This window comes from Lottia gigantea (assembly GCF_000327385.1).
Source record: "Lottia gigantea unplaced genomic scaffold LOTGIsca_5, whole genome shotgun sequence".
NCBI classification, from domain to species: Eukaryota; Metazoa; Mollusca; class Gastropoda; family Lottiidae; genus Lottia; species Lottia gigantea.
In genome coordinates, this window is record NW_008709715.1 from 4,644,162 (window position 1) to 4,670,888 (window position 26,727).

The 26,727-nt window shown below is 31.6% G+C and overlaps 1 protein-coding gene across 1 annotated transcript; it reads left to right on the top strand.

The window, feature by feature from the left end:
• Positions 1-728: 728 nt before the first annotated feature.
• On the top strand, positions 729-10,736 carry LOTGIDRAFT_95027 (hypothetical protein; the record flags this gene model as incomplete). Its single annotated transcript, XM_009062072.1, has 4 exons — positions 729-956; positions 7,906-8,078; positions 10,356-10,454; positions 10,652-10,736. Coding segments are annotated over 4 exons (585 nt in total), but the record flags the coding sequence as incomplete, so codon positions are not given.
• Positions 10,737-26,727: the final 15,991 nt, after the last annotated feature.

Below are 26,727 nucleotides of genomic sequence, written 5' to 3' on the forward strand. Positions count from 1 at the left end.
TGTTGTCATGAACTGAATTTCAATGGTGAAGGTATTGATAACCAGTGATATTTTGATTCAGGAGTCATGAACCAAAGTTCTTGGTGAAGTCATTCATGCACGGTCATGCACTGACTGACTGAACTAGAAATGGGGACAATGAACTCTGCTTCAATAGAGTTTAGAAAATAAAACTGTTAAGCTGAACAATTTGAGCTGTGTTCAGACTCAAGGTTTTGGTTGAACGACTTGAAATATTTGACTTGATTCCAATAAATTATACTTACAAAGAAAAGTTTATATAGATTTATCTCTAAATGACTTACTTTGTTGAGTAATAGACTAGACCGTCCTATCATTATGTGGGTGTATTGAATATTTAGTGGGTGAAATGTGTTTAGTTTTATCAATATACCACTAGGCCTACAGTTTTAATGGAGAAAGAGAGAGGTGGGATTATATTTAGTTCAAAGTATGAGGGAGTGATTCATTATTAAGTAATGTGTGATTACCAACTTAAACTTTCATACAGGAATATTTTTTACTGGATTACAACATTTGGAAATATTCAGGATCTTGTGTGTCATTCGTGTTAGCTTGACTTGTTTTATTGGATTGTTGTATAAGCTTACCAATACTGATATATAATGTATTAGTACAGTCAACTTTGATTCTTTCTTCTTGTCTTTGGATTAATGTTTTCATTCTACTTTTGATTACTATTTCAGTGTGTGTCACAAATCATAATCATGTTCAGTTTCCACAAACCAAAAATCTATCGAAGTTTAAGTGGCTGCTGTATCTGCAGAGCCAAGTCATCCAGCTCACGATTTACAGACAGCATCAAATACCAGGATCAGTTTGAAAATTGTTTCCGAATTACTGATTCTCGGGAAGGAGAAATATGTAATGCTTGTGTTTTATTGGTTAAAAGATGGAAAAAATTACCCGAAGGAACCAATCGTCATTGGCATCATGTAAGTTAAAGTTATTTTACTTTACAACTTAAATAATTTTTTGTTTTTTTTCTCTTTCTACCGATCATGACTTCTGTTTAGAATGTAACAAAGGTGTCAACATGGCTAGCAGGAAAGATTCTAGATTTGATTATCTAGTAGATTGATAATGATGATATTAATTGATAACAGTTGATCAATATAATTGGATTATCTCACCATTAAAAAGATTTATTTACAGACTATTGTTTTCTCTTAATTTGAAAGAATAATTAAATCCACAATTTAGCTGCAGGGTCATTTTTCTTTTATACTACACAATAAACTGTTTAAACTATTATCATTTAATCAGAGAGAATGATAACCCTTATAAAATAAGCTTACTTCTATAAAATAATGATAACTGCTTTAATCATTATTATAAAAAAAACTTAACTATTTTGTTTGAAATATCAATAAGTAAATATTTTATAGATATCCTAACCTGGACTGTACTTTTCATATCCTGTATAAGATAAACTCCATGGTGCAAAGAAATATGATAAACTACATGTAAATGTCCAACTATTTCACTTCAAGTCAAATTGTTATACATGTACATACTTAAAACTATGGTTTAATTTAGCATAGAGCTATTCTAATGCTCAATGATATTGCCACCATTTTAAATCGAGCTAAACACTTACAAGAAGAATATATCATTCCAATATAATGTTTGCTGTGGACAGCCTTCCTCAGACATTATTGATGTGAACTTGTAACTTACTAAGGAAAAAAAAAAACATATTGTGATAAAGTCTAGACAAGATGAGACTGGGTCAGTGCTAGATTTAAAACTTATCAATCTAGAATGATGCCACATAAACTAGACTTTACAGACAACAAATGGATAGCTGTCAGTAGTTCAGATTAGAACTGCCAACTTTTAGTTCAACCTTTCCAGCTGTTTTGTTACCAGTTATACATTTAATAGTCATGACCATAATAGTCCCTCTTCTTCTATTTTTGATGTAATTCCTTTTCTAATCCAGTTTTCAAAACTGTTCTCCTTTCATGAGTGCTCCATTTTCAATTGAAACTATTTGTTTGTTAATGGCAGACTAAAGAAATTATTTACAGAGCAAACTTGAGTCATTGTCCATATTTACATTGTAAATCAGAAAGATCCAGTGAGAGATGTTAACGGTTCATGACTGAAGAAGTTAACTAATCTCATCAAGTTTCATACTTTCATTGTTAAATACAAATTTCCCATATGTTACTGGGAATTCAGAGATGATATTTCAAATTTGCAGTTGAATTTTGTAAATTGTTATGTAATCTGTGTATGAGATTTTGTCCTTGAATTTACCTCTGTGCTCTTTGAATCATGAGTGATTCTATCTTCCACCTGAATATGACTTTTATCAGAAAAATCTTTTAATGTAGGTTACTTTTCATTGTCATTAGATATTGTGGTTGGTTAGTTGTGATTACAAGCTGTTGTATTAAAACAAAAAATTGTGACATGAAAATAAAAAACTGAAATATTCATGAATAAAATTATGGAATGTATTTGTTTATATTTAAGAAGCCAAAGCTAATTAAGAGTGTATTAAGTTCAAACTGAAGTCAGATGAAATAATGGATAATAATTGTTGATAGTTTAAACGGAGTTTAGATCTGGAATATGTCAATAATAGTCAGTGATGACATGGCAAAAAATAAACATTAAGTATTATTTTGTTGTTGGTGGTCAATAGTTCATTATCTACACATTCCTCGAATAGTGACCATGCTTATTGTTATTTCCTAATTAACTCTCTTCAATAACATATCAATAAACAGGAACATAATAGTTACCTTTTACATTACACAGATTCATCCAGTTCATTAAAAAAAAAAAAAAACGAAATGTAAAGGTTCTCGGATTCCTTAGCAGTTGGCAATACACAAAATTTATCCGTTTTGTTAAAGTGAAAGAAGATAAAAGTATTGGTCCCTGGTCAGAAGCAAGAGCTATGTTGTGTTGTGATGGTTCGTAGATTAGTTTCAGCTTGAATTATGATTGATTACCAAATTATAATATTTCTTTTAGTATAATCCATCCCTGTCTGTAGTTCTAAGTGTTATCTTTCAAGATACCTTCCACTAGAACTATTTCCACTTGTCTATTCTACTGGTCATTCAAACTGGTCTTTGACTGAACATTACAAACACTCCTTGTATGTGTCTCAAATAAAATGAAAAAAGGATGTCAAGACATTTACCTAATTTAATTTCATGTAATATTTAAGTGAAATAGCTCTGTTAAAGTTGTTCATTATCAAATTGAAACATACATAGGAAATGCAGTCTCACTAGGAAGCTTGTTTTTGGATTTAATAGCTATTTTGCAGGCTCTACTCCAAGTGTTTGTTTGGTTCTTGGTTCATCATTATACCATATAGGATTCTATAGTTGGTTAAAAATGTTTACTGTAAATAATCTCTTTACTGATCACTGAATGTCACAGTTTGACTTTTAATGATAAACTTTTCACCTTGTCATTGGCAGACAATAGTTTGTTTTGTCAATCAAAGTTTTAGACTTTAAAAATCTATATTTCAAATGAGTATCTTTTTTTATTGAAAATCAGACAGATTTGTTCCTTTGAGGGCGAAATGGATGTGGGGTTCCTTGCTTTAAATGATCAATACAAGAATGTGTACTATGAATAATTAACATATTTTTGGCTCAAAAAATTGTTAAGTTACTGTTAAAGTATTTCTTGTGTAGCAGCAGTAGGAAATGTACTTTTATTGTACAATCAAGAATGTGGAATGTAGGTGGGTGGAGTCTCATGTTTATTGAATGACTAGTTTTTCCTCCTCCGGGGCACAATTTAAATTGAAAACTTCATCAATCTAACTAATGAGTTCATTTGTTATGATGTAATATCAAATCAAGTGTCAGTGACATGTAAGTGGACAAAATTTATTGTTGGTCTGACCGAACATCTAATATTGCAATACATTTTGATGTGATTTATAGCTGAATTATGCAAGCACTAAGCTTGCTGATACCTCTTATAATTCATGATTTGTTTTATTGAAGAAATACACAAAGCTGCAAGCAGAAAATTTATTTGTTCTCATTCAATTGAATTAATTCCCTCTCCAAATACATCACCAATCACTCCCAGATTCCCTTCGCCATAGTTCAGTTCAAAATATTTATGGGTCTACAAAAAAATTAATCTGACCTAGAGGATTTAGGATTTTCAAATGACCAACAAGGTGTTGATGGCCGACACTAAATTGTCTATAATTAATGTGTCGTAAATAGGGTTATAACAATGAAAGAAGAGAAAGGGGCTGTAATTTTATTTCAATTACAGCATTTATTGACACACAATGAAGGTGTGGCTTTAATTTGAATCAAATAACAATACTTGACTGTCCACCTTATTATGTAAGAAAGAACAATGAATTGTTTGGTACAGAAATCACCTCAGCAACCATGGCTTGGAGGTTTCTAATGAAAATGTGTGAACAGTTTTTCCAATGATAAGGTGGAAATTTTTAAGGAAAACTCAACTAAATTCTGTTATAAGTAAAATATGTGGAAATGATTCTTGATTTATAGGAAATAGACAACAGTTTTTGCTTGTATGTAATTACTCCAGCCTATAATAGATATATTTCACTTAATAAAAAGATTCAATTGTTGGAATATAACTGTCAACTGTCAAATATTGTTCAGTGATTCTGTTCGATACATCACTATTCAATATGTTATAAACAAGCTGTTCCTTCCATCCTTTACATAAATTATACCTCATTACTATTCATTCATCAACACATTTCATTAATTATACCTACAACATGTGGTCCAGATAACTTATGGTCAAGTTTCAAATTGATTAATTACTAGGTCAACTGACCAGAGATATCTTACTAATAGGACATTTCCTGATAAATTATCATCTTATAATTATTATATAAAAAAATAAACAATTATTAACATAGTTGAGACGGATAGATTTGGTTGCATTTTTAAAAAAACAAAACCTGAAAGTAGCTGAAATGTATCGAAATGTTTCAACCTGTTGAATATATAAGGTCACTTGATGACCCTGAAGACTAAAGAAATGGGTCATTGAACACAGTTGATCTTTTTCCATCTGCTGGAAGCTTCAGTGAACTTTTGACCAGTTGTTAGTGGACACTGGTCTCACAAGACCTTATTATATCAACATATTGCATTATTTGAGTATTGAGTTGTAGAGACACCCTGTGATCAGTTGTTGAGGGTTATATAACTCCCTCTGGCCATAATTACTCTTACATAAATCCTCTTACCAGTGTGATACAAAGGTCAAACTCTCAACTTGTAGAATTCTTTCTCATTTCTTAATTATGTCTTTTAGAATTCTTAACTGTACCCTTTATGTAACCTTCATAAGCCAGTATTTAGGTATAAATGCTGCCCTATTCTGACTGTTTCAAAATGCATTTTATCTCTCATATATTCAAGGTTAGGTGATGTACATATATTTTATGCTGAGATACTTTATAGTTTTGGCTAAGAACTTTTAGAAGTAAAATTCTGAAAACTTGCTGAAATATGAAATGTTGGAAGTATAGTATTTACTGTAGTAAACAACTAATGCCAACTAAATTCTTAAAATACTGAATGGATTTAGTAGCCAATGACAGGACACTAGTGTTGTTTATATTGCCTTGTTTGAATTGGCTAGTATTGGTCATTTCGAAATGTTCCCAGAGCTGTGACCTGGCCTCTCAATAACCCCTGTCCTCATTCCTACTACTATTACTATCATGTTGTTAAGGGTAAGAAATGGGGTTGGAGGGAAATCTTTGTTCTTTGTTTCATTTCTCAGGGTATTTTTAGACCTTACCCAATCCAAGCATAAACAAGATAAAGCATGTTTGAAAGACTCAAAAACAGTTTGAATTCTTTGGCAGTGGTAAAATGTAGTGATCAGTCCAAATTCCATCACAGGATAACTTAAAATACAATTTTATTTTTTTACCAGTTGAACAATTTAGCAGTGTTTATTGAAAATTAATCAGAAAATATGCCAATATTTGTTAGCTGTAAGGTACAAAAAACTTATAGTCTAAGGATGATGTAGTATTGAGAAAGCTTGAGTACAGCTACTACCGGTTTCAAGATATTTTTCATTAGGTTAACTCTAGCCTGCAGTGCAATGCAGTCTTATTACATGAGGTTTCTATTGATTTCTTAACAGTTCATTGTCCTTGGTTTGTTGGCTAGGTCAAACTCTGTGCAACTCAAATAAATTAACCCATTTCTATACTCAATCAATAGGCCTGTATTTCATTAAAATTATTACACAATTCAAAGTTAAGGTAACTTCCAATAACTTTGATTGATTATGAATTTCATTGATGTCCTGTTAACATTATAAATTGAATAAGTTTATAACACTAGTACTCCTAAACCCCTTAGAATAAGGGCACAAAGTTCAATCAAAAACAGCAAAAATAGCTTGACTTTCAGTTTGATATATTTTATGTCTTATCTTTCTATTGGGGACTATCACTAACTGATATTTAGTAAAGAAACATTGTTATATATAATATGTATATACATGATAAATATGAATATTAATAGAACTTATGATCACCCCTGATAAATATTACTGAGTCATCTTGAAAGGTAAACAACCTATATACTTCCCTGATATTTTGAAATTTGTTGAAATAACAATAACATGTATTGGTTATATACAACTTGGAAATCCCTATAACTATGTATCTATATTAGGAAATTACTGGATAAATCCACGTAGATATATTCATACACATTGATAATATTAGTTCCCTAATCTTTAATCACTGTAATGATCAGTAAGAACTTAAAATAGTTTGTTGCACCACCTAAAAAATATCTTCATTATCACTTCATTTTGCATATTTATTAGTTTATTGCAGTTTGAACCTAATTTGACATCATAAACTGGTAACAAATTTGACAAAATATGGTGGGGTTTCAGCACAAAAAGGATTTTGTTGACACAATGTATTTCAATAGTAAAAAAAAAAAGGATTTTGTTCTTTTGAGAGGGGTTAACCATTTAGCCATTCTTTGTGAACAGATTGTTCAAAATGATCTGGTAGCTGCTTGGACAAGAAAATATTCTCCTAGAAATTGAACCATATTTCATGTTCAATATATTCGTTATTCAGTGTTTTATTATTTTATGTCAGACTTATGAGAGTTGTCAATCTCTAGAAACCAGGATATCAATATTAGACAGAATTGTACCTGATTATTGATTTTCATAGCACAATATACTCTAGTGTAATTTTACTACCACTAGTAGAAAGTTATTTATAGATTTATCTTCTGCATTCTGTCAGTATTATGCCTGGCTCTTGCAGAATAATGATTTTTTTTTTGTGTAATGCAAACCTCCTGTTGGCTTCCAGCTAGTTAAAACATTCTGCAACTTGTTCAATAGTGTTATTGAATCGCATCCTTCTTTCGACCTTTATCAGCGATGAAAAATAGTCATGGTTCTTGCATTTGTTGTAAATGTTGATGCACATCCTAAATTGAAGGCTAGGAAAAAATAAATAAGAAATGTTATCCATGAGGTTGAAAATGAATTTTGTCCTTTTGATATGATGTACAAATTAAAATATCAAGTCAATGTATTTTACCATTGTAAGCTATATAATATGTAATATAAGCTTATATAAGTAGAGTGAATATGTATGCTGACTTGCACTTTCTATTTATTTGTTGTATTATGAAAAGTCTTCCTTGTTTCATTTAGGTGCAGAACAATATATAAGGTGTAAAGTTAGTAGTGAACAAGTGAATGTTCATGCACTATATGCATGTTTCTTAGCAATGAATGACCTTGCTTGATATGTCTATAACCTCTAGATGTCCTACGGTGCTGATGCACTTTAATGCATTTCATTTCATTTCTGGATGTTCTTTGTAATTTCAGGTGGTTGATGCCAGAGCAGGACCAGGAACCAAATCAGCACATAAAATGAAGAACAAAGAAAAGAGTCCAATGAAGTTTAAGAAACATAAGAAAAAAATAAAGAAAGAAAGCCAGTATTTAAACATTCCTAGCCCCACCTTATCAGATGCATCAGGTAAGAGAACAAGCTCTTAGTTAAATCATGAATTACTGCCCTTGTCCAGTGATAAAGATATACCTATGGATGTAAGGAACTTGTTCAGAGTGTAATTCTTATGTAAAACCATTCAAAGATACAAGTGAGAATACAGCTGCCTATACAAATACAAAGTTAAAGAATTCAACATTCAATAGAATAAACAAAGAATAATTCTTCACTATTAAAATTTGGTCAGTAGAACTTGGACAGCTGTTGCTTAACTAGTTCAGAAAGAAACCAAGAATGATATTCATATAGTTTTATATTATTACTTACCATTGACTTATTGTTTGTAATTATTATATAAGTTTCAACATCGATTAGTTTCTAATTATTAAAATTGTGTGAAATTGTTCAACCTTGCTCCAAATCAACATTATTCATCAGTTTATATAATAAATTATTGATTTGCTTCAAGTGGTTTTCTAACAACATCATCTCACGTGCAATCATTAATACATGACTAGAGAATATCTTCCATATGTTAGACTGAAAAATCAATGTGGTAATGTGTTTAAACACACTGACCTAACAAAGAAAATGATAAAAACTTGACCTACATATCTCTCTCCTTGTGACCTAATTCCAGTTAGTTTTAATATTACATTGAATTAATAGAAACTGTTAATAACAACACATTACTTTCAAAGATTGGTTGAACTTTAAACAGATTGTACAGAAGAATTCTGAAAATTTATTTGTATCTGGGATAATTCCAATTTTCAATCTGTCTGTTGGTCTTATGGTTCCACTTGATTTTTAAAGCTTTTATTTAGATATTCTTATAGCCAAAGCTGTGAATAATTTATTAGCAGCTTTTACAAAATCCACATCTCAAATAGTTAAGTAGTTCTGTAAGATTAGATTCATCTGATGAAAAAATGGAATAACCCTGACACACTTAAAATGGTTAGAAAACCTCTTAACAACATCTTTAATACACAATTTTAGATATTTTGTTAAGTATTGTATATATAGCATATGCATTTCGATTTGAAATTCATTTATTATTTATATTTAGAGAACAATTATGTTCCAAATTGGATATTCAGAGACTGGTGAATCATATACCCAGAGAAATCTTCAAATATAATATGTGACTAGTCTGTATTTTAAACAGGTCTGATGATACCATGTCTCTCTCTTGTATTTGTTTAAACCTGTAAGAATTGATCATGTCTTTGTTTTGTATCTATCAGTTGGGCTGAATTCCAAACATTTTTATGTTAAAAACGACTTGGCTTTGACCTGATAACATACATTGACTGTGACTGGTAAATTTCCTATGAAAAATAATCAATTTGTACTGTCTGCAGGCTGAAAGATTTTCATCAAATTATTGAAGGAAAACTGGTTAGATAATATTGTATAAATTAGAAAGAATTCTGTTGGTTCTATAAACCTATTACCATAGATACACCCAGTGTGCTATAAAAAGCTTCACAGCTACATGTTGTATATAGGCTAACCTAACAGTGGTAATAAACTTTTAGGTCAAAACTATACTTTCTTACTAAATACCTCACTGTGGGTCAGAAATCTACTAAGGTTATGAATGACTTGACATTAGGTCATTCAATGACACCCAATGGCTAATCTAATACCATGCCCCATGCTTGTGATAGCTCATACCTATGTAGGTCAAAGTTCAATGATTTAGTATGTAGCCCAAGCTGTATGATCTATATAACCATATAAAGCCTTGATGTTGGCAGAACTTGAAAAACAAACTGGTCTCAGTTGATTTATTATGAGTCATAGGAATGTATTTTAAAAATATGAAATTTTTTATTTTGATAAACAATGTTCGAAATTATGAAATCAGTCTTCAATCATGCACCAAAGTTGTTAAACCTTGCTTGTAAAATGATTTTGTAATGTATCTGTGTGTTTAAACATTAACATAAATTTACACCCTATTTTTAAATTTCTAGTTTTGTCAATACAAAGCCCTTGTCATTTTAAGTTGAAATTTATTTGATTTATTGAGCCAATGATTTCAATTAACATTGTAAGTTCATTATATATAACTACTGATGTTACATTGTAAAAATGATTAAGTTTTATCATCAAAGCTAAAATAAGTAATGGTAACATTTCTCAGGAGCTTATCTGGTTCCTTTGACAAGTTTTTAGATACAATTATAGATACAAGCCTATGTTAAAAAAAATTAACTCTATATTTTATTGTTATATTTACAGGTAATGAGAACAGTAATGATGGAAGTGAATTCCCACAGAAAAGGTCTGAATTAAGTGATGAATCAGATAGTGAAGAAAGACAAGAACAACGTGAAGTTTCTCCCCGACCTAGAAAAAGATCTGGATCTCAATATGTTAGCTCCTTCTTAGATCTCACCTACTGGAAGAAGTAAGTAGCTTTAATTTCTATTATTAATGATGCGAAATTGTCATTCCTCTGTCCATAACAATAATGTAATTATGTATTTCCGTTGTCCATTCAATTTCCCTTATGTTGTTAAGCAGTTTTCCCTTCTTACTGTTTAATAAATGTTCATGTTCATTTGAGATCATTCATTAGTATGAAATATATTTTTGTCTTTGTAGAACCCAAGTTTGCTGTGGAACAATATTTAAAGGGTTAAATGGTGAGGTATTAGTAGACCCTAAATTACTACGTCCCTGTTTATCATGTCACCCTCAGAAAAACAACCCCACCATACCATCACCCTCATCAGCTGAAATACAGCGAAGTCAATCATTGGAAACTGAGAGCAATTCTAGTAGTTCAGGTTATAACGACAATGACTTTGATTCCAAACCTTCTGTTGATGAGGATTCCAGTAGTGGCTATTCTGTGGACAATTTATCACAAGGAGTATCTGTGGCAGAGGAAAAATTTGCAACCCGATTTACAGCAAGAGCCTTAGCTATGGAATGTTAAATTCATACCACTATGGTGAAGGCCCTGTTATGTGTGTGATTTTGGAATTTATAATAACTCAGTGAAAGTTTCTTCAAAAAGTGAAAAATATAGTGCCTGTTTGTTTATTCCTAGGAAGCAGTGACTATACATACAGTATGATATACCTGGTTTACTACAGTGTTATATAAAAACTTGATAACTTACATAAATAACAGGGCTCAACACAGAGAGACAGTACCATAATGTGAATTATTTATTATTCAAATAAAAATGTATTAAAACATTAACATTAAATTATAAACTTTCAAAGCATAACTCAGGATTTTCCTTCCAAAAATACAATACTTCACTTAGTGACGAAGATAATGACAACATTGCCTGCCATTTCTAATAAAATACAAAGAAAATAAAAGAAAAATTGATGAATCAAACTTTGAGTGGATGTATGCCTGCTATCATCTATTTTGTGTGCTGTTTTTATACTTTTCTGTGAGGATTTACCATTCAGATATTTTTTTTAAAGACTTAGACATTTTAATTATGTTTCCTTGCTCAAATCAGACAATTTTCCTGTTTGTAACAAAATCAACGAATAGGCAGTGATACTAATAATAAGGTATCCAAGAAACAGGTAGGCTTGGCTTATCCACGGTTGTGAAACAACACATTTCAATTCATCATTTTACCATCAAAGAGAGCCAAATAACCCATTTCTTAGCCATAGACATAGAATATGCATAAACACTTTTCTTTTTGTACCTGTGTCTCTATATTATTGGTATTAATTTGTAGTGATCTTCCATGTGATGGAAAGAGTGCTATTGTTTGCTTTGCAACCTTTTGCGTACCAAATTTCACCAGCTTTCAGAGTTAGTTTTCAATCTATATTTGATAAGGAAATTATGGATAGTGTATATCCATGCTGATCTAAGGGTCTGTGAACTCTCCCTGCTATATAATACTAGAAGGCATTGGAGTAATGAAGGATGACTGTATTAGTTTAGTCAATGGGTTGTGGACTGATGTTTCTTTTAGTCAGGACAGATTTCAAAACAGTGATACACCCTGCTTTATTCATGGCTGATTAGCTGGTAATTGTACCTTAGTGCACCCAGTTGAATTCTAACATAGCCAAAATATTGTGTGTAGCCACCATAACAAAGTTATAAAAAGGAAAGTGGACAAAGCAGTATGGTAACTAGAATATTGTTGTTATTTATTGGATATAGATTATATATATACTCTAGCTGGGTATAAAGGTAGTAATTATCATTACCCTCAAATGACCTCAGTAAAAATCAATACTGTGACAGATACAATACATGATAGATACTTCTAATTCAATACCAGCCTGTTCATAACAACAACATGTTCACTTTATTTCTAATTCACAAATCCAGATTTTTACTTTACTCTTACATTGATCTTTGTTTGAAGCGTTCAATGACTTGGTTTTTTTTATCCTGTATAGTATAAAAGTATTGATAATAGTCTAGACAAAAACTACAAGTCTGATTAATATCCTGACTGCTAGTTTACATTGTCTTCATGTTATATAGTCAACTGGATAATGATTGTTCATGTCTATTGGCCTACTTTCTCTGACTTAGATCATTAATTCTAAATCTCACAAAATACAACAGACATCATATATGCTCAAAATTTTTAAATTTGGTTACCATATTGTTTTGTCTTTTTTTTTATAAGATAATTTGATTAATAATTGATTAAAATTATTCAACAACAAAATGTCACATTTAGAATTACAGGCCAACATTTCCTAAAACTTATTCCAGTAAGGAACATATATGCACTGTTATTTCAAGGTGAAGGTCGGTTATATGTCTGGGATAGCAGTGACATGACTTCTAGTATCTAGTACAGTTGATCTAAGGTTGTTGAATAATTTTAAAACAAGACAACCACTTAGCTTACACAATAAGATTATTTCTTATAAAAGATCTTCAGCTTAATCGAGTAATCTTCCAATTCTACAACATTTTGTATAATTTATAAATAAATTCACCACAAAAAAAAAATTGTACAAATTTGCAAGCATATATTTTTGCACCAGTTTATTATTTATTATGAAATGTGTATATTGTTCTGTGTCAATGTTATTTAATTCCTTATTTTCTTATTCTTTTTTTGTATGAAACTTGTGTTATTATTTATTAATGCAGTTTTCTCTCCAGACTTTGTCAATATTTATGTTGTACCATTACATATCAAATAATCTTAAGTGAGTTCAATTCCCCTCCATTCTAATTATAAAATAGCATTCAAATCATTAATAGTTTCATACAATCTCAGAAGTGATAGGAAATGGCATACCAACTCTCTTTGATTATTATGGCCAGTTTGAGTTAAAAAATCACAATTTTCCAAAGATTTTCTTGTGAAATTTACTTTATTATTTATTTGTAAAATCAACTTACTTCTTAAGAAATTACCATTTGATTAACTGTCATTATTTCACATCATTTTATGAACCAATAATTTAAAATCTGAGGCTGAAGTCATTGGAAAATGTGCTAAATATAAAAACTGAAGGTTTACAGTATATTAATTCAACATTCTTGCTTATTTTAGAAGTTTTCCATTGGCCCCCAAACTAGTCTCTTATTCCTTTTTTTATTTTCAATCTTTGCTATATAAATACAAAATGTCCCAAAAAAAATATTTATTAAAGTGAATAATATTCCACAGTTTATTTATAGATACTTAATTTATTCTTGTTATGCTGTATACAATATGAATACGTGTTAGATTGATGTATGTCACTCATATTTTTAACTTTTGGTGCTTTTTTCATGTTTTCAAATTCTAGATGAAATCTATCTAAAAAATTTATCAAAAACCTAAAAAAAACAAAATAATCTTATAACCACTGCTGGATCTGTTTTCATATTTTGGCTCAGGATAGAAATATTTAAAGTACTATATATGTTTCTTCAATCTTATCAATATAGTTATCAGAACTTAGATTATCTACCAGCCAATATTTGGTTAATTTACTCAAATTTTGTACTCGTTGGCTTTGATAAATACCAATCTGTTTCTGATAACTGTACTAAGATAACTGTATAAAAATGTTTAAATGAATTGTACATAATAACTCTCTCTGTCTGTTAAATGTGTATTTGTTAAAATGAAACCGTGAATCTGTGTATGGGGTGAGATTGATTGTATTATAGTGTTGCTGGTAGACTTGTTCTTTAACTATTTTCATGTTTATAAAAATCTGACTTAAAATGTCAGCCCTGTCCTGGTTTCTATTGGGTTGGAGAATTATCAGAATTAACTACCCAACATAATTAATTTGACACTAATAAGGTCACAGTTGATATGTCAAGGTTGTGTTCACACCCTTAGTGTGAGTAAAACCTTGACATTTGACAGAATCTGCGAACATCATACCTAGTTTAGGGTGAGCCCCCTGGCACCTTGGCACCAAGTTAAATATTGCCTGATAATCTGGTGAATCATATAAAACACTCTGGTCTTGAACAATATAAAATATATTTACAGTGTTCATTTTATAAAACCATTGACTAATATGAAATTAGTTAGTGTATAAGTCAACCTCTTTCAATAAGTAATTTATTATCTTTATAGTCCTATTGTTGGTTTTCATTGTTTAAATGTTATTATATATAGTAAATATGTTATTATATTCTGCATGTTTCCTTCTCCCTTTTAGTCACTTGACATTGTTTCATCATTGAATTACAAACAACAACAGAAACATTACAAATGGCTAATTTATAATGAACTTCAATGGGACTCGTCTCAAACAGATTTATGGTTTAAAATTGTTCAAATGAATTTCACTATTGTTCCAAACCTATTGTTAAATTGACTTCATGTTTTAATGAATTTTTTTATAACTTCCTGTTAAATTGTTACCACATTTTGAAATATGAAGGAAATAATCCAATTGAAACGAATTCACTTAATTTTGCTGATTAATGAAAATAAAATCCACCTATGATTTTTGATGTAAATAGAAATAGAATGATATAATTTAAATTTGTTATAAAGTATCCAGTGATCAAAATAACTGTTAATATACCTCAAAAAATAAATCTGACTTATTTCATATCTATAGATATATAGAAGCTGTTATCAGGATTAAACTATGCTTAACCTGGATTAGGATTAAACTAGGCTTAACCTGGCTCAGTGATGAAGTAATGTCTTTGTAAATATAGTTGTCTATATAATAGTTTAGTAACAAGTTCACTCACTCGCCCACCAACTTCCTTTAAATTATAATCTTTATGTCAAACTACAATGCAATTCAAAATGAATCATTACCATACTGTGAACTATTTAATATAACCATGCCAATATCAAGAATGATTTTGTCCATTGAGAACTTGTTGCTGAACTATTAGAGATTTTAGATTGTTCCCAATAGATACTATTTGGGATCTAGTCACTGTTATATTTGATGTATGTGTTAAATTTATCATCATTATTATTATTGTGGGTAACTGTTCTCTTGTTTGATATCTTCAAATTGAGCTGCATGACTGTTTTTCATAATCAATGAAAGGGTTCATTTCAAAGTTGATATTATACCAGTTACAGAAACGAGCATCTTTTTTAGAAGATAATTTTGGTAGTATTGAACCAAATCACAAATATTAACATTGAAATGAACTCCTTACATCCAGTAGAAATAACTGGTAAAACACTACATCAATAAAACAAAATATTGTACATATCTGATATTGAATCTCATTAAAATATTTTACACAAATATTTCTTTTGCAATTTTTATTTGCTTAGTGTTTACTATCCTATGTTGCTTTTTATGCTTATTATTTGGTTTGACTTGCCTTATCAAGATGATGTATCCCTAGTGTAAAGTTGGATGTTCCTCTCTGAGGGTAGATTTGTGTGGTCTATTGTATATCTGTGAGAGTATGCAACTTTCTTGGTATTTAAGAACTTTGAATATGATTCTTAAATCAAATATGCACACAAGCCCATGGTTTAAATTACCATCAGGATTTTGTTTTCGACACTCCCCATTATATTTTCAGCAGTGCTAAGCTAACTAGTAACTATTATGGACCTATTATAGCCTCAGCAACAATTTCCATATTATAGAAAATGAGTTGCGATCCAATGAAACGATCCAAGTCTACAAATAGGAAGGACTATTCTTAAAATATGTGTTCCATGCATTTTTACGTGTACAATCTACAAATTTTCAAAATTGTCTCAATAATTGCTGTAAAGTTAGCAATGATGATATGGCACATAACCATTTGTTTATCTGAATGTTGTGAACTTCATAATGCCAAAATACCTTTAAACCTATGCATTTCATATCATTTCAGACATAACAATAATAAGTAATATGCAAGATCTAAAATTGTATCGTCATTAAATCATAGGAGTATATGTGCATCATCCTCAAATGCATAATGAAACATCTATATGTATTGTGCTGCTATAAGACAATAATCATATCTATCAGTCGATATATTCTCTCAGAATTTTTTTTAAAAATCTTGTGAAAGTGTAAAAGTATTGATGTTTGTGCTTTTTCCAACCATGGTGAAATATTTGCCTGTCTTGGTGTGTAGATTTACGTAGATTTCCACTATGTGCCACCTGCTTTAAATGTTACTATTCGATATTCTTTTAGTAAAATTCAGCATACTTATAAGAAAGTTAGCTGTTAAAAGCAAAAATGTTTATCTTGTATTCTGATGGGAAACCCTTTTCATTCAACCTTCTCAGTAAAAGGATTCGGAAGAGCAGTGTCTTGTTTATGTAGACAAAAATCAACCACACAACCATCTTTCGGCTTGTGATGCTATCAATTTTTCAGTCTGGTAGACTGACAAAGTAATAATAGTAGTATAGTTGTGTTTCGTTTCCGTACGTTTGTAGTAATGACCGAAGCTGAAAGTTTTTAAAACCATACAACGCTTAACATATAGCTATGATCTAATCATATTTTCATTGTCTATTTCATTCAAAGAAGAATAATTTGCTATTAATTTTTTTCTACGCCTTGTAAACATTTCGTATAATAAAAAAGTTGAAAACTAATTATTCGAGTTAATCTTGATTTCTATGTTGATAAAGAATATTTTTCAGGGTATTGCTGAAAGCAAATTTCAATTATCTTCTGAAATTAAGATCATCTGAAGACAAAAATACACGATATAACTTGTAGATTCACTTCAGTTTAACTGAAAGTGTCGGGAATTTGGTCAATGCTATGCAGTATAATAGATAAACCAAGTACTACCGATCCTAATGACAGGAAATAAGTTTAAAAAGAAGCTGCAGTTTACATATATACATATATTTTGTTTGTTTGTGCTGGAAAAGAAGATCGTCTCGTCCTGTCTTTGTCTTTAGTTTCAGTTACAGTCTATATGAGCTCTTCATCTATGCGAAAAGGTGTTATTGATGTAAATGTATACAAATTACAGTAGCATTTATGAGGCGATAAAACGAGTTCCATAAACCAGATATTCACCCAAAACTGACCCTTCAAACTATCCAGGAGATGAAAAGCATGTTTTAACTCTCAATATATCATCATCTTCTCGTTTTCAAGTGACCAAACAGATGTTATATTCATAAAAATATACCTATCAAAGCTTTCCATCGTTTTATATCTTCTTTAAGACATGCTTCACAGATCAAAGATTTATTATTATTGTTGAGCAAATATTAGGACGGTGGTTATGTTGGACGATAAGGATAATGTTTTTAGTTCCACAAGCCATTTTGTATATGTAATCTCGCTGGGGATCTGCAACTGATCATCAGACACCAATGATGTCTCACTTTGTTATGCATAACTCCCAATGATGTTTACCCGTGCTAGTGAATTATGACCATTAACACAGCCTTGCTGATAATTTACGAAAGAGAGACTGATTTATCTACATAAATGATTTGCATGTTATCTATAAATCCTTGTCCGATACCATCTTAGTTACAGATATCAACTGTCTAATGGAGGTTTATCTGAAAAGAAACATGCAATCAGTACCTAAAAAACTGGAATTAATGCATGTAAGTTTCATAACTGGTAGAAATGGGTCCTTCAGAGTTTGTTTTGATGACCTTCTTCTACTCTTCTAGCAAGAAGAATATTTTGGGTTCAGAAACACTTCTGTCAATTGAAAAACCCTATACTCAGTCCTTACGAAAGGATTGGGCGGTGGGGGGTGATTATGTTGTTCAGATTAACAGAAGCTGATGACCTTTCAGGCTTGTTGCCATCGAGACAAGTTGATATATATATAAATGGCCATTATTGTTCTTGAACGCAGTAAACTTACAGTTTCATGGGCTATTTATGTATTATATACTATACGGGTGGTATTTTATTTGCTTTTTATTGCATGGTTGCTTTCAATGATCACATAAAAAGATGATGTGTGTTGTTATTTTGATCCACCCTATATTGTTAAGTTCATACTGTGCATTCCTTTGACAGTAGTGTGTATATGCAATCCAGTAAACTACAGTATCGAAAACTACCTGACTACAAGACATCTACAATGCTCTGACTGCAGTAAATCTAGAATTATATGACTGTTGTAGTCTGGTTTCATTACCTGTACTTAAGAAACCCCTGACCGCTGTAAATATAGAATCTGCAATAAAACTAAATTCCACTCACTGCAGTAAATATAGTACCCCATTCACTCTATTTTGATAATTTTTGTTGCTCTAGTACGTGTTACCTTATATATTTTAACCATTAGAAATTCAATTATTATGGAAAATGTTTACTTATGTATTCGAACCCAGATGGTGACCTAGATAACGGTTGGTCTTGACCTATTTCTGTCACAATGTGGTCAGTAAGGGTTAATAAATATTGATATGATTAATAAATGTGTTACAAATCTGTTATAATTGGAGAATAGTTGTTTTGAAATATGTGCAAGGAAAGGAAAGGTCGTATGTGGTAATTGTGTGGGCAACCGGTAGATCACAGTTTTTGTTTAAGTCATTGCAGTGCCCCTGTTTAAAAGCGAGTGATATCGAACGAAATTTCAGACATTTTCGAAACTGTGAAGTCTCTTACTCACATACCAACGTTAGAAACCTCTTGACATTTCATTTAAAATATTCATAGGATAACCTGTTGCAGGGTTGAATCATAAATTTGACGTTCAAGGGATTGAAGAGACACCATACAGATGTAACAAAGGTTTCTTCAGATCACTCAATCGTATATCAGCTCATAAATAATATATGAAATGCGGGGGTGAAAGTAACAATACACTATATACCGACCCATCCAGTTGAACTTTTGCCAGTTTTTAACTAGTTACAAGGATTGAATGCTTTGATTGCAGTCAAACTTGAAATAGTGAAATACACACCTGTATTTCAAATTTAAGAAACGTTCTGAATTGATGAAATGATCAAGAAATAAGGTCAACTACGACATACAAATTCTGACAACAATTGTTAAATGTTTTAGGCACAAATGAAAGTTGTCTGTAACGGTACCTGATAACCCCCACCTGGAACTTACCCCAGTTCTGTTGATAATAAATACTAAATAGGGTCAGTATGTTTGTACTTGGTAGTAACCTGATAAGAGGTCAAGTGACCAAGTATTAAGGTGTTGTTAGGTTTAACTGACCACTACTTATCATGGTAGTAATTGTAGTAGAATGGTATTTCGGCCACATCGACCTACTACTTTATTTGCACAAGATAACCAACACGTGGTTCGGACACTCCGAATGGTCATTTCACTGAAACAAATTATGTAAAGTTTACTGTCAGGGTGATCTGAGATATTTCAGGTATTTGCTTTTCTAATATAGACTCCTTAATCATGCTTCAAGATTCTTTAAAATTTTACATAGATGGTCTTTACAAGCTGCAATTTAGGCGCTCGCCATATTTATATCCAACGACAAGTTTTTTTTCAGAATAAGATGGTAATTTTACCCTAGGTTTCTTTCATTAAACCAAGGTTGAGATTGGTCAAATACTCACAACTCATAGGGTGTATGTTTTCCAATTGTTTCTTTACCTAGTGACCAAATTATTCCAGCTGAACATGATTCATTGCTGACCAGAAACACAAAACGTGACCCAGTTCTGAAAACAGAGAGAATCAATTTAGGTCATGTTAGAATTAGGTCAAATAAAAACACACGCGTGTGCATAATAGGGAGGCCATCAATTTACTTTGTAATGTCAATAGAGCCTTTACTGGCATTATTTATAATCGAAATTTCCCATTAAGATAATGAAATTTGGACAAGGATTCGTTGAAAATAGGTCGATAAGCCTTATTAACCCAGTTCTCCGGAAACACTCGATAGGGGACTGAAATCAAAACCAGCTGGAAAATTGAATGGTGGAATTGGAAAAAATATTCATACTGGGAATAAATGGCTCATATTTCATTTCACAAATAATGTCACATTGTTTTCTCCATATAAATTCAAGAAAATGGTGAATTGACAGTGCTTCCTTGTCTTTTTTACGTTGGCGTTGACAATTATTTCAAACATTGCTTATGGAAATCGGATAGACAGACATGCAACGCTAGGCTCCTGTCAATAGTCAATTCCAAATTACCTTATATTACTACATTGGGTTAGTTTTGTGTAAAAAGAACAACCCTGATTCATTAACAATGGTACAACTTCACTAGACAACACCACGGTTGGGGGTAAAATTACTCCATAAAAGGTATTTTGTTTGGGTTAAAAATGCCAGTAAGTTATTCTAGATTTCTAAATGATATTGAAAACCAGATGGCCAAGGTTAAATTGTGATAATCTATTATGGTAGTGAAATTATATCTTAAAGTAATGTATATATTAAAATATCATTAGGGGAGAAACAAGACACCACGTCGCTCCTTCACCCACCAAATATAGCTACAAGCTACCAAACAGCTGGACAGACAACTATTTCAAATTTAACCAGACGAAACCCACGCTGAATCATTTGAATAGAGGTGGAGATAATCTCAAGGGCAGATACGACTAAGGGCTGTGAAACCAGCATGCTGTAGTGACATGATAAGGCCTCTCAAGTTTTTCACCCGTTAAGTTCACTTACTCGGTGCGAAGTGATCGAAGGTCTTTCTGAAGTCAAACTAGCAAAGATGCTCTTGATTATGTTTCTTTATAATACCAAGCCCATGTCTACTTTGCAGCTGGTAGACCCTGTTTTCTGCCTTCCCATTGGTTATCAAAAAGTATTTATTAAAGCTGGTTTGGTCATTGTTCTCCAAAAGACTTCCATAGGTTTTGATGTTATGGACGCTTTCAAAAAAGACATGTCCAATCTAATAAATAGTCCGAATGTAACTTATATAATGAAACAATGAAACTAAAAATAGACTATCAGTAGTTATGATGTAGGTCACGGTGGCCTAGATTAACAAATCAAATCATCTATAATTATAATATATAACATAGCTGTGGGTTTGAACAATTCAGGACATTTCATATATATAGATGTATAACAATTTTCGAAATTTATTTTCAGATTTACCATTTTCTTGGTCGTATTAATATTTCAAATAGTTTAAATTTATTTAAGTTAAGTGTATGATAATATAGATGAGTTTTATTTTTATTTGAAGAAATAATGGAATTTAAAATGTAAAAGTTTTATAATAATATTTATATAAACTGATATTACCTAATATTTTATTATTATTCACCGATATTTCCCTATATTTATATCATAATAGTGTAAACATGTCTATATTTACCGACAGTGTGTTTGAAAGGTATTCTTATGTGATCAGTGATAAATTCCTTTGTTTATGGAATAAAATCTTTATTCTTTATTCCTGATAGTGAGTCCAAACTGACCGAATTCTTTTATAGGTCAAGACAGACGTGTTTATAGATTGATATTTTTACTCTGTGATTATCAGGAAATAGGTCAGGGTGTTCTATTTACTGAACCTGCTCTGGACTAAGAGGAAGCTAATATAATGGTAGTATGTTTACTGTGTCCACTAGGTTTTGACGAGAACTGAAAACTGACACTGAATCATCAATAGAATTTTATTTGGTTTCTTATCCTTGGAATTGGGTCAAGTCTTTTCATCATTATTTGATCGGAATAAACAAGATTCGAATGATTACTATTATTATTAAGTCAGTTTGTATGTTTATAACATTTCCTTGATTTTTTTCCATGGAACTTGGATAATACACGTTGAATCCCTATAGAATTTTCTTTCAAAGGAGTTTTATTATTTTGATTTGTTTGGTGAGCAACAGAGTCTCTTTTGTAACATAATTATATCACAACCATACCAAAATCAAGCATTGACCATCAATCGCCAAATACCATCAAGCAGAATTAATTCTTCTATAATATTCATTCGCGTGTAGGCTTAATGAATCTACTGCCCATGGGATTATAAACATAAATATTGTTGAATAGTAATTTGTTACCTTTCAACCACTCTACCATTTATATTGGGTCATTATTTGTTTTGACGTAAATTATCAATTTGTAAGTGAACAGATGGTAAATCCTTGAATAATGTTCATTGTAATGTTGTGGCATGGTAACGGATGTTTTGAAATCCTATTTCCAGGTCATTTTGAGCATTTCGTGATATTATTAGAGACAGTATTATATCAGTATTAAGTAAATAAATAAGAAAACACGACAGTTTGTAATTAATTATTTCTGGAAGTATCGTGATAATTCTGTTTACAACATATGTACACGTGTACAAGAAATGTGACGACAGTCTGCCTACTGAATGATTAAGTTATATAGACAGGAAACGTCGTCACTTTTAAGCTTTATAACGCAGGATGATTTTTTATCGTTCAATCAATTTGTGTCGTCACATTGGATTGCCATGTGATTCTACAGACTTACCTATCATTTTATCTAATTATCTCACCTGACAGGAATAGTATATATCATAACGGACATGGTATGTAATAGAGTTTAAGTAATAATGTAATAAGTTTGCAAAAAGCACCGTGTGTTAAAAAGTTATGAAAACACGATGTCACATATGTGCGAAAAATCTTGAAACAATTTATTATTGAGCTATTCTAGGAAAGCCTAGAAACTTAAGACAGCTGAAAATTATACATCACTAATTTCAGAGTTGTGAAACTCGCATCTCCGTATTATCAAGTATACCAAATAATATGCAAACTTTGCAACAATAACAAATAAAATAGCTTGATGCTTGCCATCTTGAGATTATTCATCAATTATGAAACTCATCTCATCAAATGAGGGAAACCAAGAACAAAGGGCAAACATTCAGCCATGGTGACAAAACGATTTACCCCACTAAACTCCTTTAATGCATAACTATATCTGGCCAAATTCCCTGTGAATGATATATTCTCCTTAATGTACTATAGTATTATCAATGCAGTCAAATATGAATGAAATGAATAATAGAATCGTAAATTTTCTAATAGGTTACCACGAGGGCAAATATGGTCATGAATAAACCATGGAATGTGTTAAAATCTCCACTGTATAATGTCAGCAATGAGGAAAATCGCTTGTGAAATTTGACTGTGCATTATGAGAATTGATGTTAACCGGATGTGAATGATAAAGTGTCAGGACTTCCGGTTGTAAGTGATGGTCAAGCTCTCGTTGTTAATGAATTGATTGAACCGAGGTGATTGATATCAATATACATGTACTTCATTTCAACAGAGTCTCTTAAATTGTATATAGTATTGAACCATACAGATTTTTCTAATTAGACCATATTTGATCATTAGACGTCAATGTTTTTAATCCAAGATGATGGGAGACGATGAGTAAGAGAACTATTGACAAGTCAAGAGTGATGTGACACTAATACAAGCATCATATTTAACAGACAGTTCTATTAATAGAAACCATGGGGTCTAGATAGTCGTCGGAAAGCAAGTTTGACCAGACAATAGTAGTAACCTCGGATGAACTCTCGTCATAGTTAGAAGCATCTTCGTATCAGTAAACGAGGAAATATTCATTGACCTAGGCTTTCAACCTTGACGCTACAGCCTTCAGTCACTGACCTTCGTCTGGCACGCCAATCAATCGCCATTACCATCAGCTGTATCGTCTTCTCAAAATATTCGGCATGAATGCACGAATTACTTATTTTAACAGAAGACATTCTCAAGTTAATTAGCTTGGCAGCTTACGGACGAAACACATATATAAAGCAATTGATGCATGTGCATAAGACAGTTTGCGATTAGACGAGATACTAATTGGTATTATTAATTACAGATTTCTGTGAGGTAAAAGTAGTACAGAAAGGCTAATGTAGAAACGAGAAAGTTGCTGATAAATGGAAAAAACCAGATTGCCGGTGATGGTACACCTACATTATGATACAAAAAGAACTGGAACTAAGATTATTAGCAAGGCAAAGGTATCTGTAAGATACCAAGACAGCACTAATGGTTATATGAAATACTTGAAACGGCATACAGAAGTGAAGAGGTGACAAGCGCAGTCTCAGATTGGCATCAGGTTAAACGGATAATACCTGATCGAATTGTAACCCTGATCCATATAATAATACATGTATACAACTTTCAAAGGGTATGTCAGGGACTAAAACTATGGAAGGGTTAGAATGTCCGGCCGGTCTGTACTTGGCATTCATCAAATAAATGATATGATAGTTGTAGTAAAATTCAAACAGCAATGTAAGTTATACCAATGTATATTATTATTATTATAGTAGCTATTTTCACAGTGAGAATGTCAATATTATTTTTCCCACCCTTAACTAACACTATAGGTATTTATAATAAAGGCTAGGTATGTGATAGTAAGTTTAGTATATCAGTTATCATATCCACTTCCCACGCTTTATAATTCATACCAACCTACTTGATTTAGTCCCATTCATAGATAGTGTATCGCTTCACCAACTTACGTTTTTCTCTGACCTAATTTCTTCAAATTCAAACTGTAACAGTCATCAGTAAGTGGTATTTGTATACCATGGTATGCATTGTTATTTGAATGACACCATGAGGGGCTCTTTTGATGTTTTCACCTGGCCATTTATTGTAAATCTTAACCAAGAAATCTTGTCCCAACTTGCTGACTCTTACCAAGTTCTTGAACCATTTGTTTGGGATATATGCTGGCTAAGAATCATGCCAATTTAGCTGCTATTTTATGCTGCTGTTTTTTCATGGATTTTTCATATACATTTTCATTACTGGTCATAGTAATACAATATCAAAGGACATTGTATCAAAGCCAATGACATATTATAAATAGAGGATGTTTTATGAAGCTCTTTAAGGTACACAAAGGTATTGCTTACTGCTAGGTAATAAATAGTGTTTACAAGCAATAAGACAATACAGGTAAAACAGGTATATACTTGTAGCTTAAAGGGTGGTCGTGTTAATCCAATTGACACTTTCCTAGTAACTAGTAAAAAGAGTACTCCAAATAAATCTTGATCTCCACCCTTCTTACAAACCATTTAGAGTCGTTGTGTATTTCATTCGCTCAAATTCTGTTGTTCATGAACTTTTTAAGTCCATGCCCTTGTCGTTGTAATGCGTTCAACTGAAACTTAATTTTCTATTTCGTGGTTGTATTCTGGACGACGGCTCGTTATACTTGATATAAACATTTGCAAGTTTCAATTCGATCCGAAATTAGAATAGTGATCCCGAACGAATCGTGTTTGTTGAGATACTTATACATAATGTAAGTGTTGTTAGGCGGGGCTATACAGTTGCTGTTATACAATCACATTTCATTTTCAACCATGACTTTTGGTCCCTTATATTACTAATGTCATGACGACATGTGAGACAAGGAAATGGGTTAAGTCTAAGGTTCGAGTCCATTTTTGAGCGTTATTGTTGTGCTGAAGGTCACAATACCCTTCTTTTTGAGCACCTGATTTCACTCCAGCTTGGTTATCAATTCTACATACTGAGAGTTCATCTAATTACTAATGTTGTTTGGTATATATCATCACAGGTATTTGAAGTTTTATTAATAACTACCAAATGCCGATATAGAGAATTTTATAAATGTTTAGAGGGGCTATCTCGCTATATCGGCATTTGGTAGTTATGAATAAAACTTCCAGTGATATTATTGATAAATACATTCTTACACCTGACAGCCACGCGGTTACGTAGTAAATCGATTATGATACAGTCAAGGTTAAGTTACAGTGTTTTTTGAAAAATATTATGTTGCTATGTTGAAATATGTAAGTTAATGAAGGTATGTACGTGGGTAGAGTAGGCTGTTTACTTTCTTTATCATCAGATGGCCTTTAATAGTACTTTGTATTTAGTTGAAAATAACAGATTAATGGGTCAGTTTATATAAGTTAGAACCACCAAAGACACCATCAACGTGTATTAGGCCTATACCACAAAAGAATCTCTTCAAACCGGAAGTTGGGATACGATACGAAGTTATATGCAGGTAACGATGTGAGAGTTTCTCGGAATAATGTAGGCATATCCGATGTAGGAGAATCCATTTTGTAGTATTAAACTTGTTTACCTCGTCGCCAATTATGTTGTATCGTAAGGACGGCCAAGCGTAGCATAAGCAGGACAGGAAGAATCGAATATAAACAAATAAACTTTAATCATCAAATTCAGACATCATGGCGGTTGCATACATGTGTGTACTACTTTCTTGTATTCATACGCATCATAGAAAAACATAGTCCATAAAGGAAAAGCAACTCCAATTAAGTATACGAGTGAGATTAATAAGCAAT